The sequence below is a fragment of the Rhinatrema bivittatum genome, chromosome 3 (assembly GCF_901001135.1).
Source record: "Rhinatrema bivittatum chromosome 3, aRhiBiv1.1, whole genome shotgun sequence".
Classification (NCBI taxonomy): domain Eukaryota; kingdom Metazoa; phylum Chordata; class Amphibia; order Gymnophiona; family Rhinatrematidae; genus Rhinatrema; species Rhinatrema bivittatum.
Window position 1 is genome coordinate 489,757,462 of NC_042617.1, and position 18,816 is coordinate 489,776,277.

Here is an 18,816-nt window from a genome sequence, read left to right on the forward strand (position 1 = left end):
CCATTTTTAACACAGTAGTGAATTGAAAACTGGTCACTATAAATGCCCTCCCCATAGGGAGAACTCTACAGGCAAAATTTAGAGACCCAATTAATGACTGCATCTGCTTTAATGTAACCTTGTTTGACCCTCGCACCAACCTCACCAACCCTCGTAGTTTATCTACTTTCTCAGCTGGTAAACGCGATTGCATAGCTTCTGAATCTAACTCTATACCCAAAAAAGTTATTCGAGACACCAGACCCTCTGTTTTATCTACAGCAATAAGAACTCCTGTCTGCATATTTCCAAAAAACCATTCAACTGCACCAGACATACTCTAGAGTTCTTAGGTCCAACGAAAAGAAAATCATCTAAATAATGTAATATTTCCTGGTGCCCAGTAACCTTCATCGTCACCCATTGTAAAAAGGTGCTAAAAGCTTCATAAAAGGCACACGATATGGCACATCCCATGGGCAAACAACGATCTGTATAATAATCTCCTTCAAAAACAAAACCCAGCAATGGAAAGCTGTCGGGGTGAATAGGTAACAATCGAAATGCACATTCTATATCCGCGTTAGCCAACAAGGCCCCCATCCCTGCTTCCCTTACTAACGCTACCACCTCATCACATGAAGCATACTTAACCGAACAAGCCTCTCTTGGAATAAAATCATTAACCGATGCACTGGGAGGATGGGATAAATTTAAAATCAATCTGAACTTTCCTGCGGCTTTTTTAGGTATCACAGCTAAGGGAGACACCTGCATGAGTTCGAAGGGTTTAGCCTCAAAAGGACCCGCAACCCTTCCTGCTTTCAGTGCAGAGTGAATCTTTTCTCGAGCCACATCCGCTCTTGTAACTACTGACCTATCATTACAAGCCCTGCCACCACCACCCGGACCTATGTATGGGATGCGGAAACCCTCCCTAAAACCAACCCCTACAAATTTTGCTTTTTCCTCCACTGGATAACACTGCAACCATTTGAGTAAAACTGAAACATTAATTGGCGAATCTGCTTTACAGCACCGCCTCTCACGGCTTTCCTCCTTTGCCTGACCCTGTGCTCTGACCTTGCTGACATTTGGTTGCAGGGTGCGCTCCTCCACATGCTGCGCACACATGCCTGAATTTGCATTCAGGAAAAAGGCATGTGAGCTTGTTGTAGCGCCAGCATACATCGGATGCTTTACCTGCCCCCAAACCCCCTCCCTCCACCATTGTGCTGCCCCTATGCCCTCCAAAGGAACTCCCTTTTCCTACGCTCACTGCACTTCCCATACCTGTACCACTGTCAGCACCTACTGTTCCTCCTATTTTACCCTCTTTTTCAATCTTTTGAGTCATTTGAGTTAACCACAGATGTATATCCTGAGAACCCCAGGACATAAACCTATTTCCTGCCATCTTATCCCTAAATTTCTCATCATAGTTGAGCCGTGCCCAACCAGAGTAATCTTTGAATGCTCCCAATATGCTGTCAGCATATGACAACAATGCTCCATACTGGGAGGGATCGAAGTGCCCTACCACACTAGCCAGCCTAAGAAATCCCCTAGTCCAATTAACCACATTCTTGGATATGTTAGGGCCTGTCCCCTTTCTTTTACCCTTCTTCTTAGCCCTCTTGCTATCCTTCCGTCCTCCCCGTCTGCCTTCTAACAATCTAAAAATATCAACATATTTTCTTTTACGTATTCTTTTAAACTAATTGCTTTTGCACCTCTTCCCACAATTCCATTAAGGACGCTAATGCAGGGTGGCCCATATCCTGCCTCGGCCCCTCTTCTAAAACTTTTTTCTGTAATGGACCTCGCTCACTGGAACTAGAGGATGAGGAGGAGCTAGATGAAGAGCTGGTACTGGGACTCCTGTGTTTCCTTTTTCTCACTTTCTCTTTAACATCCCCATCTGTCCCTTGTTTACTTGGCCCTGTTTCTTTTGCACTGCTCGCTGCCACATTCACAGTTTGTCTCTCTTTCCCCTGTCCGCTGCCTCTTGTTGCTGCTGGTCCTGCTGTAAAAGCCGTATCTCTCCACGATTCCTGCCTTGAAGTGCTGGGAAACACCTCTTCTGAAGCACCTGGGAAAGAAAACACAGTCCTATCCCCTCCCTGTCTCCTCTCTGTCAGGTCTATCCTGTAAAGTGCGGCCGCGTTTACCCTGCTCCTAAGCCGCGTTTTACTCACTTTCCGGCCGCATTATCCCTTCCTGAGATCCCGAATCCACTATAACCTACTCCTACCGCGTCCTAAAATCCCCGGCCAACCCCTTCCGCACGCGGCATGGATATTGCATGCAAACGAGCGAATTAGATATTCCCTAGCATCCCGTAACCCGCGCCCCGACTATCGCTATCTTTCCCTGCCGTTTTGCCGCGCGTTTAACCTGCAAACTTACCGCCTACCCTGACCCCTGCGGTAGAGGCAGGGGTAAGGGTAGGTGGCAAGCTTTCCCCCAGCCCCTGCTCACCTGCCCCGGCCGCGATCATGGGTGCCGGTCTCCGTGGCAGCCCCAGTCCTCTCCCCTCCTCCCGAAGCAAAAAAAAAAAAAAAAGCGAAAAAAACGATGTCCGGAGGGGGCTGCAAAAAGTAAGTTGCTTCGCCACTGTCAGTTCTTCCCTCTCCCGGAGCTGCTTTTTCAGCCTTGCTCCGGGAGGAGGGGAGAATAGACACTGACAGCGGCGAAGCAAAAAAAAACCAAAAGCAATTTTGTTTTTTTTTTTCAAAATTTTGGTTTTTTCCCAAAAGCGACAATTTTGGTTTTTTTCCAAAAGCGACTTACTTTTGGGATCTTGACAGATCCCAAAAGTAAGTCGCTTTTGGACGCCTGCACAACTTACTTTTTTTTGCAGCCATCAGCAGGAACACATGGCGATCGTGGCTCCCGTAGCTCCTCCCGACGAAGATGGCCGCCTGCACGGGGGAAAGCGTGCAATTGGCCGCTGAAGACGTGACGTCACGACGTTTTGGCGTCACGGGCAGCCAATTGCACGCTTTCCCCCGTGCAGGCGGCCATCTTCGTCGGGAGGAGCTACGGGAGCCACGATCGCCATGTGTTCCTGCTGATGGCTGCAAAAAAAAGTAAGTTGTGCAGGCGTCCAAAAGCGACTTACTTTTGGGATCTTGACAGATCCCAAAAGTAAGTCGCTTTTGGAAAAAAACCAAAATTGTCACTTTTGGAAAAAAAACAGAATTGCTTTTGGTTTTTTTTTCGCTTCGCCGCTGTCAGTGTCTATTCTCCCCTCCTCCCGGAGCAAGGCTGCTTTTCGCACCCTGCTCCGGGAGGAGGGGAGAGGAGACATTGACAGCGGCGAAGCAACTTACTTTTAGCTTTTGGTTTTTTCGCTTTTTTTTTTTTTTTTTTTGCTTCGCCGCTGTGTCTCTTCTCCCCTCCTCCCGGAGCAAGGCTGCTTTTCGCGCCCTGCTTCGGGAGGAGGGGAGGGGAGGGGGGACTGGCAGTCCTGACTTCCTGGTATCTGTCATTTCAAATGACTTTTGAAATGACAGATACCAGCGTGGCGTGAAGCGTTAGGCCCGCGCACCCAGGATACTGTATAGGCGCTCTATCCAGTAAAATGGGTTGCGCGGGCCTAAGGCTTCACGGACACGGTTTACATTTACATAAAATTAGTGTTCAGGATCGAGCGGTAGGTGAGCTGCACTGTGCGTGCGGCAACCGCGGGTGCCGCAGGCACTAACGCAGCTCTTCCTACCGCTCGGTACTGGATAGACCTGTGTATCTTTGTGTACTACTGTCCACCTTCTCTCATTATCCTGCCATTCCTCCCTCTGCCATCTCCAGCTCCCCTGCTCCTCTCTCCCCGAACTTGAGCTTTTCGGAAACTCCCCTCCACTCTGGTGTATCTCTCTCTCTCCAAACCTCTTACTCCCCCCTGCTTCACTGACTCCTACAACCCCTCCCCTTCTGAATCTAGCTTCCACAAAATGCTCTATGTCAGCAATGAAAGCAGCCTGTGACTTGCTACCTCCCCTTTGAATATCCTCTCTTTGATTGCTGGTATCCTCCCCCATACTGCTACTCTCCCTAATGCAAATCCCTTGACTTCTGCGGAGACCAGGTACAGATCTACCTCTCATGACCTTTATTTATTTATGGATTTTTTATATACCGGGGCACGTTAAAAAAAACATCACCCCGGTTCACAATGTAACGTAACATAGCAACAAGCTTTACAATAATTTAAAATAGGCAAACATTGAGAAAACTAATTCAACTTGAGACAAGTTTTCTTTCCTTCCTTCTTAGCACCCCTGTCACTCAGTTGTAATTCAGCTGCCTTACAAACACTCTGACAATCGGCACTCCTCCCCCTCCCTTTCCGACCCCCTGCGTTCCCTAGCAACCCCTGCTCACTAGGCCTCCTTGTAACTCTTTCTCTGCCCCTCCCCCAACTCCTTTGAGAATGATTAGGTAAGCCACTCGCAGCTGTACCTTCTTGTGGGTTAAAAGCAGGAAAAACTGCTGGAAAAAAGATATTGCTCCCCTCCCCTCCTCTGGGGGAACAGCCCGTCAAAACCTCACCAAGGGAGGCGTTCAGAGAAATATCTCCTACCTCTGCTGCAGTGTAGCCAGATGGGGGAGGGAGGACTCCTTCCCCCCCCCGTCTGCAAACACCTCATTAGACTCCGGACAACTATCACCGGACTCAATCAACCGGCTCTGTCTCACCAACCCTGTGTTTCTTCATGCTGCCTACTCTTCCTACCAGGTAAAAAAAACCCTGCTTTTTTGCCCGAGTCAACCACAGCAACTGCCGAAAGCAGCACTAAAAGCAAGCACTGCCTTTTGCCTCGCTGCTCCTGGTTAACTGAAGCACCACAGAAAAAGGCGCCAGAAATGTTTATTCCCTGTAACCAATGGCGAAGCAGCAATTCAAACTGCTGCTGTCTCCATGAGCTACCCCCCCCCCCCCCTTCCAATTAACTCTTTCCTCGCTCTGCTTGCTCCTTGTTACACTTTCTCTTTCTCTTTCCCTAGCTCTTCTTGCTGACCCTAAACACAGTACATCGAGCGGCAACGTCCGCAAGTCCCGCCTTCAGCGGCCCGGACGGAAAAACACCGCGAGAGCAGCCCCGCCCCCACCTCTTACAGCGGGGAAAAGGAAGCGGAGCAGTCGCGGTGGGTAAGGAGCAGCTGCTGCGACTTAGGAAACGCGCTTATCCCTCCCCTGCTCCCGGCGCGTGAGGCCAAGACGCACGTAGGCGGTGAGCGCGCGCGACGAAAGGCGAGCACAGCAGCAGCTGGAGCACGCCTCGTAACACACATACGCACAACGTGAAAACAAACGCTCACATGGCCCCGCTGCATTCTAGTCTTAGGCACAGGCAGGATATGAGGGTTACTGCACTCTGTCTTTAGTCGGTTCTGTGAAGTGGTTTATAATTGCTCCCAGTCTTCTCTCGCTCCCTAATGTGCTCTACATTTCTTAATAAAAAAAAATGCAATTAGCGATGTTCCTAAATGGTTTTTTTTTTCTATTTTATTCGGTCAGATGAGCAGCGCTGCAGTCAGCCCGATGTCAGGTCTGGCCTCTGCGAGCGGCGGGAGAGGGGCGGGCAAGGCTACAAGCTTTGCCCCTGAAATCCAAAGCATGATGTAAGTGATCCGGGAGATGGCAGAGCGCGCGCTCTTTAAGAGACATATGAAGATTCCAGGGGCCTATGGGAAAGCAAGTGACTTATTTTCCTGAAGTTTGTTTGCATTATGAATTCATAAAAAGATAAATGATGTTGCAGTGAGGGAATAGGTAGGACTTTGAGTTTGGGAACGCATGAAATAAGGTTATGAGTTGGTGTGAGCCATATGAATGAAGACTTCCTACATATGTTGTATATTTGTGAAACTGTCCAGTGTTGCCACGATCAGGCGCACTTGTTTGATAGTGTTGAAATCGGAGAGGGATGAGGATATTGAGGGGAGGGGGCATTCAGAATATAGTAACTTGTGGTTTATAAAAATTGAATATTCAATAAAGTATATAATAGTTGCGAGATAAAAGTTAGGGAAATAATTCTATGATGTGAAATGCAAAGACCGTTTTGGAAATCTCTTTTGTCACTTCAAATACATCTTACTTTGAGAGAGCACTCGTGCATTTTGTCATCTACAAATGCTATTTGACTTAAGATCTTAAACTTCAAGTGTTTCTGATACAGTTAAAAGTGCCTTTGTGATGTCAGTGTGAATGTAAAAGCAGCTGACTATCTGAGCTGAGTGATATTCTGAACTGTAGTTTAGAGTGGTGCTTGAAACGAACACTGTCTCCTGCTCTCTGTAAACATGGGTAGGAAAGAGGCAGAAAGCAGCAGAAGGAATGATGATGCTCCCTTCCCCCCTCCAGCTAATTAATTTCAAATGGACATGGAATGGAAAAAAGCAGAACTCCAGTTCTAGAATTAACATAATCTCTGACAAAATTGTAGGCTGTGGTAGCTCTCACGCCTTCTCAGTGACCAGTCAGAGGCAGAGTCAGATTTTTGGCTGCATTTTTCTGAGTGAGTTGATTCTGTAACTGGAGCTCCGGTTTCAGCCTTCCTGGTTGGCATTTACAAACTGGACTGGGGTGATGCTGTAATTTTCTCATCCCTCCTCAGCCTCCCACTTGCTACAGATTTAGTTCTTCCAGCGAGTAGGCAGCACTGATACATGAAGTTCTGAAAACAAATAAAGAAATGCGTAATGTTTCCTGAAAGTTTACCTAATACTTTCTGCGATTTTATTTTCGTCCCAAATGCCTTCCCCCTCTTTTTCCTGTAATAAATGGGAGAGGGGATCAGAAAGTCAGTACTTATAGAAAAGCAGCACCCCATCGAACATTTTTTTTCACATTTTGAGGCCTTATAGCCTGGAAGTAAAATGATTTAAAACAGTGTTTATTCCATTACTTGCTATTAATCAAGTTGACTTAGAAAATAGCCACTGCAATTACTAGCATCAGTAGCGTGGGATATACTTAGTTTTTGGGTACTTGTCAGGTACTTGTAGCCTAGGTTGGCCACTGTTGGAAACAGGATGCTGGGCTTCGTGGACCCTTGGTCTGACCCAGTATGGCAATTTCTTATGTCCATGTATCCACTGATCCTACCTCACAACTACTAGCTGCAAATTATATTGCAGAAATCTTTAGAAAATGAAATAAAAAGAAAAGCATGGAATAGCATGGTTGGATAAGGGTCTACACCACCCCAATGTATTTCTGTAGCAATCCTAATACTTAAAACTCTGGTCCTACCTATGTTAAATTGTACTGATTCATCTGATAGTAGGATAAATTCAGCTATTCATATGTTTCAAACCAAAGACCACCAAGGAACTTTCAAACTCCAGGCTAAAGATGTGGAAAAGCACAGATTTGGGGATGGGTAGAAAAGAATTGGAGAGGCCTTGAATATCCCTTGGAATACGGTCAAGATGATTATTAAGATGTTGAAGGTGTATGGCACAACCAAGATGCTGAGCAAGAAGGAGACTGATCAGGGAGGCAACCAATAGCAACATTTGAGAGACATACAAGCTTCTATGGCCAAGAATGGTCAAAATGTGTACGCGACAACAATATCCCCAAGTATGGCACAAATTTGCCTTGTATGGTAAGAAGGAAGCCATTATGCAAGATAGCCCATCTTGAATCCTGTTTGAAGCAGGCAGAGGAACATTTTGTAATCACCATTGGACTATGTAATAGAGTCTTCAGACCCCAAGACCCATTAAATAAACAAACACACACTTAGGGGATGTGGCCATGTGACATGATGGTGGTGGCAGCAGCATGTTATGGGGACGTTTATCATTGGAAGGGACTGGGCCACCTTTCAGGCTGGAAGGGCAATGACTGGAGATAAATGTAGAAATATCCTCAAAGGAAAACCCGCTGCCCACTGCAAGAAAGCTGTAACTGGGACGTCAGTTCACCTTTCAGCATGACAAAGATCCGAAGCACACAGCCAAAAAAGCTACGCTGGAGTGGCTAAGGAACAAATGGGCTGACGCACTAGCATTACCCCTTATTCAGTAAGGGGCCGAAAACGCGCGTCTAACCTCCCGAACCTAATAGCGCCCGCAACATGCAAATGCATGTTGATGGCCCTATTAGGTATTCCCGTGCGATTCAGAAAACAAAATGTGTAGCCAAGCCGCACATTTTGCTTTCAGAAATTAGTGCCTACCCAAAGGTAGGCGCTTGTTTCTTCGGGCACCGGGAAAGTGCACAGAAAAGTAGTAAAAACTGCTTTTCTGTGCACCCTCCGACTTAATATCATGGTGATATTAAGTCGGAGGTCCCGAAAGTTTCCAAAAGTCAAAAAAATAAAAAATTTGAAGTCGGCCTGCGGCTGTCGGGTCGAAAACTGGATGCTCAATTTTCCCGGAGTCTGGTTTCTGAGCCCGTGGCTAGCAAAATTGAGCGTCTGCTGTCAAACCCGCTGACAGCCACCGCTCCGGTCCTTTTGCCTGTTTTTACCGCTGGGCCTCATTTGAATAGAGAATCGTGCACACAGGAGAGTGGCCTGTGCGCGCGCCGGGTTGCCCGATCTCCCGCGGACTTTACTGTATCGGCCTGAAAAAAGGTAAATGCCCTGGAGTGATCTAGTCAGAGCTCTGACCTCAATCCAATTGAAAATCTGTGGCATGATTTGAAGATTGTTGTGTATCAGTGCTCCCCAAGGAACTTCACAGAGCTTGAAGAATGGTCTAATATTGATAAATATAGGTGTGAAAAGTTGGTAGAGAGTTGTATTAGCAGATTCACAGTTGTAATTGCTGCCAAAAGTATTGACTCACAGGAGTGTAGACTGGATTTCAGGGGTTTTTTTGGACACGTATATGCTTCGTTCCCCAATAAAACATTTTTGACCCTGAAAGGTTTGCAGTATGGTTTGTTCATAAATGCGGAGAAAACTGCTCATTTAAATGCGTGCAGGTGTGATGCGCTGTCACAATAAAATGTGAAAAATGTTTTGTGGTTACACTTTCTATAGCCTGGATATGAGAGAACAAGTGAAAATATAGGTTTAATACTTTGTGGTAGTCTTTTTTTTTTTTTTTTTTCAGTGAATAATTTGTTTACAGATTTCTGGAAGGGCCATGACATATGGAGCAATAGGTCCTTATAGGAAAAAAACTTGAGTACTCTAATGGCAGCTGTGTCGTGGCCCTTCTGACTAAGTTTGTAAGGTCAGGCAGGACCCATACCTGCCTGGCCACCGTAATATGGTGCCAGGCTCCTCCCTGACAAGCCGAGGGTTAAAGTGGGCTGGGGGATAGGAGCCGCAGCTGCCTGTATCCGGGCCCGTGCAGCAAGATGGGTCAGGGGAGGGGGGAGTCGGAGGTTTGTTTCAAACCTCCTGTTTCTGGGGAACCCATTGGCTCCCCCTCAGCAAGGGTAGATGGGAGTGGGAGGAGTTGAGGGAGGGTTGTTGCGATCGGCGGCATTTGTTCACTTGCCTTCTGTCGCGTCTGACGCTGCAACCTGCCCGCCTGTCCCTAATTTTGGTTGATGTTACTGTTCGGGGGTTTTGGCGTTGTCGCAGCTGCGGGGGCGGGTAGCCCGCGCCGATTGGGGGATTATGCAGTGGTTAAAAGTGTCTGTCTTGACAGGTGTCAGGTCAGTGATTCCTGGGTGCAGTTGCTGATGGTGCGACTCCTTGCTGGGGCGGGGAGTCAACGTGGTCAGCTCCTTGCTGAGCGGTGGCAGGGGTCGTGTCCATGATGTGACTACATACAGGCTGGGATAGACTCTGAGTGCCCGTCTTGCTGGTTCATGGCGGGGGGGGGAGGGGGAATTTGTTGTTTCGGTGAACTGGCCCGGGCTCTGGGATGTTGTTAATAAAAGCTGTGGCCTGTTTGACCCCAACCTGTTGTTATGTGAATTCATTTGTTGTAAAGGGTCGGGCGTGGGCAGAAGCGTCACTCCTGGCTACCCATATTATATCACTGCAATTTTAACTCTTCCTTCCCCCAAATAAATAAGTCTTCTTCTTTTTTTTTTTTTTTTTTTTAAGAGGGAGGGATTTTGGGTGGAACCCCAGCAGCTGCTTTTCCTTCTTTTGTACCATTGATGTAGTCACGACTTCACTCTACAACGTTTATGTACTTTGATATGATTGACCCATCAGGTACTTAATTTTGATATGACTGACTCATGAAGTCTTGAAATTCAGAAATTTCTAAAAAGAATCAGACAAAATTTTGTATTTCATATAGTGCACTGTAAACTGCTGGCAGAATAGGGCAAAGGAATTTTACTCTCTCACTTGTCATTAAGATATTTTCAGACTAGAGGTCTGGTGATAAGAGTATTGGACTGTGGATCTGGAGAAGTCTTAGGACACAGGAGCTGTCAATAGTAAAGAATCACTTGGTCAGCCTATTTTGAGTTTTCCCTATTCTGCCTACCTGTTGTGCTGCCACAGAACCTACTCAATCGCTGACCCCCCTCCCGTGCCTGTCCAGCTAACATCTGCCCCATGCATGCTTGCATTCCTCCACTTTTAGCTCCTGCAATCCTCTTCCAGGTATTCACCACCCTCTATTCTTTCAGTGAAAAAATATTTGAGCTTTCCTCCCGCCAGCTGCATATGAAGACCCCCCTTGTTCTTGAGTTTTTCATTCTATGGAAAATGCTACCTTCTGATACTTTACTGAAGTCTGCTAGATAGTTGTATATTTCTGTTGTGTCTCGCTTTTCTCTCCTCCTAGAGAGTACATACTTGGTATCATAAATCTCTCCAAATAAGTATTATAGTTTAGGCCTTGCGCTATTTCATTGTCTTATTTAGAATTGCCTCCACCCTCTTGGTGTCCTTTCATAGAGACAATATTTAGAACTGGAGCAAAAAACACACAACATGAGCCAATGCACCATTGCAAGAAAGTGAAATATATACGCTTGCCAATATTGTTGATAAAAGTGTAACTTTCCCTTCCCTGCAGTGATATGCTGGCTGCTGTTTTGTGTTTCTGCTTCGCTGATGGTGCTTCCTCACAGAGCATAACACTTTCACCACCCAGTTTTGCTATTTGTTTCGGGCATTTTTCTTTTGGTGAAATGGTGTGCTGGGAATAATTTTTTTTTTTCCTTAGGAATTGTGTGCATGCACTGTACTCGAGGTGAGGACTTGCCGGAGAACTGTAATGGTGTTTTTTATTACTGCTGTGTGATACCTCTCCTTGTGCACCTGAGCATACAATCGACTCTGACAGCACTGTGCTTTTCTAATCTTCCACGAATGCCTGAGCAAGTTTCTTCGTGCAGTACGCCCTTGACAGAATCTTTGCAAAACGTGTCTCCTGAAAGTCCATAGCCTATAGGTTTACACACTGGTAATGGGAAGTGTTGTTTTCCCACATCACTACTTTAAATTCATTTCCATGCTAGACACTTTTTTTTAATCCTAGAATTCTGCAGGGACATGCTGCTGTTGCTTTCATGTGAGCAGATGGAGTTGATTACAGGAGGACTTCTGGTTTTGCTAGAATAATTCATTGTGAAGCATTGTTATACCTGGAGTGTGATGTATGGAGTTTTTAAAAGACACTGAAGTGGTGAAAGATTTACCTGCTCGTCAGATGAGATGTGTGCTATTGTGGTAGGATTTTGCATTTTACTAAAAGTGAGAAGGTTGTCAGCACTAATCCCAGCTGAATCTTTGTGGTAAACTTGTGTATTTTGTCGCTGATAAGGTTTGTGTACTGTGGGGACTGCACTGGACAGTTTAGTGCTTGGAATGTACAAGGCACATCCAGGAGTGAAACACACACCCACACACACACTTTCTCAGAGGTGTGCATGGAAACACATTTCATTTTCCGTTTGTTTTGTTTTTAGCACATACTACTTTTTTTTTTTTTTTTAGAAAGTGCTTATTTTTGTGAATAGAACATGCTGAAATGCCTTTAGTTTGGGCAAAAATGACAAAAACAGTATTTAGTTAGTTTTTTGTGTTTTGGATGAGAATTGACACAATTTAACAAATGTTAATATTTTCATATTTTAAAGCTGCACATTCCTTTTGTTTATCTGTGTATTTATATTGCAAGATAACTTCAACTTGACATGCTCATTTTTTATCCAGGGCTTTTGCAACAGTTGGACATTTGGTCCTTTAAATGTTTTATCAATCCAGTATTAACATACTTGCTGATTTGAAAAGCAAGTGAGGACTAAAGTGCTTCCTGAGGATGTATAGTGATAAAATATAAGGCCAAGTGTACTAAGCAGTTTCTCCATAGACAAAAAATGGGAGGAAAAACCTTCAGATCATCTGGTCTGTGGTGCTATAAATGCTCAAAGAGGAGACAATTACATTTTCTTAATTGCTTCTGGGTACCCTGCTTTCCACTACCCATGAGTCTCTCTGGCATGCTACACAGTGGTTTTTAGAATGTGGCTAGCAGGATATGGAAGTTCTTTTGGAGCATGCAGTGTTCCAATCATGTAGAAAATAATACTTTTGAAGGTGCATACTGTATGGCAAGCATTTCAGCTTTGCTGGCTTTTTGAATAAATAAATAACAGTACATTTTTAAAAGGTTCTAATTACTTTTTCATTATTTCTTTGATTAAAAACTCAAATAAAAGGGGTAGATTTTATAAAGTTGCGCACGTGCGTCCATGTGTGGGTGCTACCTGGTGCGCGCACATGGACGCCCGATTTTATAACATGCGTGCGCAGGTGCAAGCGTGTTATAAAATCGGGGGTCGGTGCGTGCAAGGGGGCGCACAATTGTGCAACTTGTGCGCACAGACACCCACGGCCTTCTCCCTTTCCCAACCCCCTAACCTCCCTTCCCCCTTCCTCTAACCCTCCCCGACCTTTGTCTTATCTGTTGCGCCTGCCCTGCCGGCACGCGATCTCCCAGCACAGTGGCAAATGACCGCTGTGCTGGGAGCCTCTGACCCCGCCCTGGCTCCTCCCCATCCCTTTCTCGAAGCCCCGGGACGTATGTGCATCGCCGAGCCTTTGTAAAATAGGCCCAGTGCACGTAACCCCACCTACGTGCGTAAATGTTTTAAAATCCAGTCCAAAGTGTATTGGAGTTTCAAGAAACAGCTATGTAAGATGCTGCATGGAGGGTGTTTGGTAATTGACAGCAGAAAGTCACAGGACTGAAAAAAAAATGTAGAGAATGAAGAGCCAAGCAGTCACTCCAAAACTAAAATTTATTTTTTTTAGCACATGATGAACCTAGAAAATGCCCATAACTTCACAAGAAGAGTGTACTCTAGATTCAAATTAGTAGCCTTCCGAGTCCAAACCTTAGGATTTTACTGGACCAGATTTTGTAAAATATGTTAGGAATCAAAATGAAAGGGAGGTACTTCAAAACTATAAAATGAATTTATAAATGTTTCTTTGGCTTCTCTTTGGTTGTAGCACTTGGCAGCTTTGGAGATTTTCTGGATAAAAGTTAAATGAAGTTTCTCCTGGCATTCCATTTGAAGCATAGCATTTTACGGCAGAGAGACTGCAAGGTCCATCCGGTCTTCCCATTTTCCTTTCTGCTGCAATGCTGCTGACTATTTGGTTTTACCTTCAGTTTTCTTCAGTTTTACTCTGTGCCTATTCAGTGCTCTTTTTTTAAGTTCTGAAACTGGTTTTGCTTCCTCTGGGAGACTGTTCCAAACATCCACTATGCTTTCTGGAAAGAAATATTTCATTAGATTAATCCTGAGTCTGTCTTTGAGCTGTACACCAAGGATGGAAATATATTTAGAAAATTTAAGCACCAGTCAAAAATGTTAGGAGCCAGTGAATTTTTTTTTCTTTCATACTTTTTTTTTTGGTTGCTGTTGTACTGCTTGTTTTATTTGGCTTATTTTCATATTTAGCTCTTATTGATTTTTAGCTTTTAAATATTTTTTTGCTTCTTGTCTTTTTTTTGTTTTTTAATTTTTTGCTATTCTGAATTTTAGTCACTCAGATGACCTGGCTCCTGGGATTTTTCCAACTCTGCTGTACAACATGGCCTCTTCTTCTAAAACATATTTCCATTGAAAAATGCTTGATACTAACACTATTTATACCTTTTTTGAGGGTTTTTTTTTGACTTGGCAGTTTGATCCTACTTCTTTAGGCTTCCAGCTCAGTTGCAACCAGAGCTGGGATCGGGTACCATGAGCCTATGTTCACAACTACATGGGGATTCCTCCCCACCCCCCATTTTATATCCCTCTCAGCTCATCCAGCTTAGGTATTACAGTGACATCCCTAAGCTGGGGGTCATGCACCACGGCTCCTTCTGGAACTCTGCAATCATAGGCCCAAAATCTGGCCATTAGATGTCGCTGTTGCGCAATAACTAGTAATCCCTCCTGCAGGGACTGTGAGCACTGCATCTGCAGCAGGCCCAGCCCCAGCTTTTGAGTGGAAGATCTGATCAAGGAATAAAACTCATGTCCTTCACATGGCAGTGACACACTGCCATTGAACCACCAGGGCAGCTAACAGATTTTATACACTTGTAATGAAGGCTCTGATTGGTTTAGAGAAGATGACGTGTGTGAACCTATGTTGAAAATAAAATGCATTATTGTCTTAGATGAGGCTGAGAGTTAAGTTTCAGTTACTAGTTAACATGGCTATTTTGGCCTGTTGCTTTCCCAGTGATTTCATAAAGCATAGACCAACACTTTGGTTTTGTAATAGAAAAATATAATTGCCTTTTGAGATGGTGCAGTGACTAGATTAGTGTCTGAAAGTATAATCATCAGTCACTGTACCTACCTCAGTGTCCCCAACATTTTTTCTCTCTAAGCCCTCACATTTTTGTGGTAATGCTCAACTTCAAGGTCACATTTGAATTTACTTGAGAGTATGTACATTTTGAGGACCATTTTCAGAGCCATGATAAACAGTGACTTATCCACACAAATTCTCCTTCTAGAAATTGTCCTCCTTCAGTGTGGCTTAAAGATTGTGCAATGTTCACAAAGGGGTGAATTTTTCAGTATATTTGCACATGTAGAATTAGCATATTTATTTATTTATTTGCTTTTATATACCGACATTCTATCGAGATAACACATCGGTTTACATATAACTGAACAAATAAGGCAAGATCTGCTTATTTTACATTGTAACGTGGTAACTTGTGTAAGAGATAAAGAGGTACATTTGTATTATAAATGCATTGCAACTTGGGAAGATAAGTTATAGATAATGATCAAAATTAGAGTGGTTAACTGGGGGGGTGGAGATTTTGAGGGAAAGCTTTTAATACATGGCTATGGAGGGAGGGTGGAGAGGGGAGGAGGGGGAATGAGGGTGGGAAGGAACGATTAAAAAGGGGGGGCTGAAGAGTGGGTTACACCGGATAGGTGACAGGAGTTAGAGGGGTTTCATTTTAGAGGCAGGGTTGAGCCAGAGGGGGGGGGGGGGGCTAAGAATCTGGTGGGAAGGCTTTTCTGAAGAGCCAGGTTTTGAGTTGTTTTTTGAATACTTGAGTGGAAGATTCATTTCTGAGAAGGGGCGGGAGGGAGTTCCAAAGTGTGGGGCCAGCCACGGATATGGCTCATTTGCGGGTAGAGGTGAGGTGCGCTTTTTTGGAGTTGGGAACGGTGAGGAGGCCAATGTCTGAGGACCTGAGGTTTCTTTGTGTGGAGTATGGGAGTATAGCAGTGTTTAACCAGTTCATCTCGTCATTGTTTATTTTTTTGTGGATGAGGGTGAGGGTTTTGTATTGAATTCTTTGGCTGATGGGAAGCCAGTGAAGTTCTTTTAGTGTGGGTGTGATGTGGTTGCATTATTTTATGTTTGTGATGGACCTGGCGGCGGCGTTTTGTAGTACCTGAAGAGGGCTGATGGTGGTTTCGGGGAGGCCAAGGAGTATTGTATTACAGTAGTCTAGTTTTGAAAAGATTATTGTTTGTAGGACTGTTCGAAAATCCTGAGCATGAAGAAGAGGTTTGAGCTTTTTTAGTGTTTGCAGTTTGAAGAATCCATCTTTGATCATGTTGGAGATGTGGTGCTTGAGGTTGAGTTCGTTGTCAATAGTCACTCCCAGATTTTTTGTAGATGGTGTGAGTTGTACCCCTATGCTTTTAGGGGTGTTGTTGTTGTTGAGGGGGGCTGAGGGGCGATCATTGGAAATATGTAGGATTTCAGTCTTGTTTTGGTTGAGGCAGAGTGATAATTGTGATAGCAGTTGAGTTATTTTCATGCTGAGTTGGTTCCATCTGTCTAGGGTGTACTCAATGGTTTTGTTTATGGGGAGTAATATTTGTAAGTAGCCTGTACGTGCATAAGCACTATTTTATAAACATCAATAGTACGGGCATATTTTCGATCTCATGCACACATTTATGCGTGGAAACAAGGGGCGGTTTCTTAGCTTTCAGACAGGTGGATCCAGAACCAGTGGGTTATGCACCTCTATCAGCAGAGCAAAGCTGACGTCTTTGTAAGCCTGCCAGTATTCGCTGTCTTCAGCAGATGATGGATGTGCATCTCCCTACTGGGGATTGCATCAAAGTTTAATAGAAGGAGAAACAAGGATAGAAATGTATTGCCCCACTCTCCAGTGGTGATACCTTTTGGTCCCTCCTTCAGTTGAGATTTCCTGAGGTGATTTTGGTGGATTCTCCCTCAGATAAGTACCTTGATTTGGTAGCTTTATTTTTTTCCGGCGTGAAAAAACCCCCAAACCAGCTGAAAGGCAAGCGGATGCAGGAAGTTGAGCATGGCAGTGAAGGTTCATGCCCTCTCCCCCTGCAGCTGGAGACCAATTCCATTCTGGATTGGGGCGGGCTGAGTTCAGGTAAAGAGTTTATATAAAAGAAAAGAAAGGAGGGAGTTGATTTTAGGGATTCCTCTCCCCTCTGATCTCTGTGCACCAGTCCAATGTCTGTTCCTGCCTCCAGGAGAGTTAGGGAACTCGGGCAGCCTGGCGGGTTGAGCAGTCTTTTAGGTTAGGCCCCGTTCTCATGCTGCGGTGGTATTTGTGTGCTTTTCCACAGTGCATAAATCTGCCCTCTTCAGTACATTGGTTTACGCTGAACACCCAGCTGCCCAACTAATAGTGCACCTAGCTGGATGCCCAGTTGGGTGCATATGGATGCACAGTTGTGCACATAGGACACCTTCTTGAGTGCTTGGCAGTGCGCCTGCAGGCACCTAGTTGGACACACAGTGGTGCACTTCAGGGCGCCTAAACGTTGGACGCACGAGAAATTGGGCGTCCACCTGATCAGTTATATTGGGTGCCTAATTTTTGGACACCTAATTTGTGGGGTGTCCAGTCCTTTTCAAGCGACAAGCTCAGCCGGGCGCGCACTCTTCTCGGAGTCAGTTTAGAGTGTGTGATTTATTATGGCGCCAATAACAAAGAAGGCTAAGTGCCTTTCCTTTTGTGCTACTTGCCATATTTGGCTATCTCAACCTGACATTCTTTTTAATTTGGAGGCTCAAGGAGACTTGTCTCTGTCTGATTTTGCTAAGCCCGGTCCTTTCCAGCTGGTTACGGGAATGGAAAAAGAATTGCCAGAAATCTCACCTGGAATTGGGACTCCACTAACTGGTTCCTCAGCAGGGGCAGGTAGTTAAGTGGGTGTAGTACCAATGCCCCTTGGTTTTGGCCTGGCTCTGTCAACCTTTTCTTGGGTGGAATTTTTTCAAGGGCTGCAGTCTTTTCTTCAGGTGCAATCATTGGCCCCAGTTAATAGCAATTCAAGATTGCAGTCTGCTGATCCCTGCGCACCTGGTGTTGCGGGTAACTGTCTGAGTAAGTCTAGGCCTGCCGCGAGTCGCTCCAATAGGGACTCGGACTGCACAGATGATGAAACTAATTCTTTTTCCTTGGAGGATTGGGAAATTCCTCTGGGACTGGAGCCTTATATATCTGTTGCGTTTCTTTCATAGAGATGTTACCAGCTCTGAATTCCCAGACACTGAGGATACTGGAAGAACCGGGGCTGATTCTGTGTCTGAGCCAAAGAAAGATCCCATTTTGATTTCTTTGCGTAAAGCCTTGTGTTTCTTTCCTATTATGGAGGCTATTCAAGAATTGATTGATCTTGAATGGGGCACCCCGGAAGCTAATTTTAAAGGGGGATGAACCTTGGAAGGGCTGTACCCCTTGGATCTGGCTGCAAGGGAGCAGTTGGCATTTTCCGAAAGTGGATGTGCTCGTGTGTGCTATCGCCAAGCGCACAACTATTCCTGTGGAAGGGGGAGCGGCATTGAAGGATGCTCAAGATAGAAGACTTGAGGCCATCCTTAAGCAAGCTTAGAGTTTCTCAATGTTCCTCGGAAAGTCTTCATGGTGTCTCCATGCAACTCTCCGCAGAAGAGACAAGCAGTGGTGTGTACATTATAAAGACTGCTCAGCTGGCAGGCTATAGTCCAAGTACCCAGGTCTCAAGAAAATATGGGCTGATACTCCATTTACTTTGTTGTGCCGAAGGAGGAATGCTCCATTTTCCCCATCCTAGATCTCAAAGGAATCAACTGCCATTGTGGATGACTCGATTTTGGCGTGGAAACCTTATGCTCAGTGATAATGGCAGTACAGTCATGGGAATTTCTGATGTCACTGGATTTATCAGAAGGGTACCTTCATATTCCCATCTGACTGGAGCATCAGCAATTCTATGTTTCGCTGTGTTGGGGCTACACTATCAGTTCTGGGCACTACCTTGGTCAGGCCACCGCACTCAGAACCTTTTCCAAAGTTATGGTTGTGGCTGTGGCAGTGTTAAGAAAGGATGGCATTCTGAATGATCCTGATTGCAAGAACATGGGGGTAACTTGCTGGTGTGGTGGTTACTAACTGTAACCAGTAAGCCTTCATTCTGTTGATGCAACTCAT

General features: G+C 45.1%; 2 protein-coding genes across 7 annotated transcripts in view; one reads left to right on the forward strand and one right to left on the reverse strand.

The window, feature by feature from the left end:
• Positions 1 to 18,816, reverse strand: part of RUNX2 (RUNX family transcription factor 2) — a 345,580-nt gene that overhangs the window by 264,719 nt on the left and 62,045 nt on the right. The gene's annotated exons all lie outside the window — the stretch shown is intronic.
• Positions 4,432 to 18,816, forward strand: part of SUPT3H (SPT3 homolog, SAGA and STAGA complex component) — a 1,115,145-nt gene continuing 1,100,760 nt past the window's right edge. For 2 of the 4 annotated variants that reach the window (XM_029596080.1, XM_029596081.1), the window contains exons 1-3: positions 4,432 to 4,720; positions 4,990 to 5,134; positions 5,504 to 5,607. In XM_029596080.1, the coding sequence (XP_029451940.1) occupies positions 5,504 to 5,607 (104 nt within the window). In that variant the 5' untranslated portion in view covers positions 4,432 to 4,720; positions 4,990 to 5,134. Of the gene's footprint in view, positions 4,721 to 4,989; positions 5,217 to 5,503; positions 5,608 to 18,816 lie in introns of those variants that run through there. The other 2 variants (XM_029596083.1, XM_029596084.1) reach the window with 2 other exon arrangements.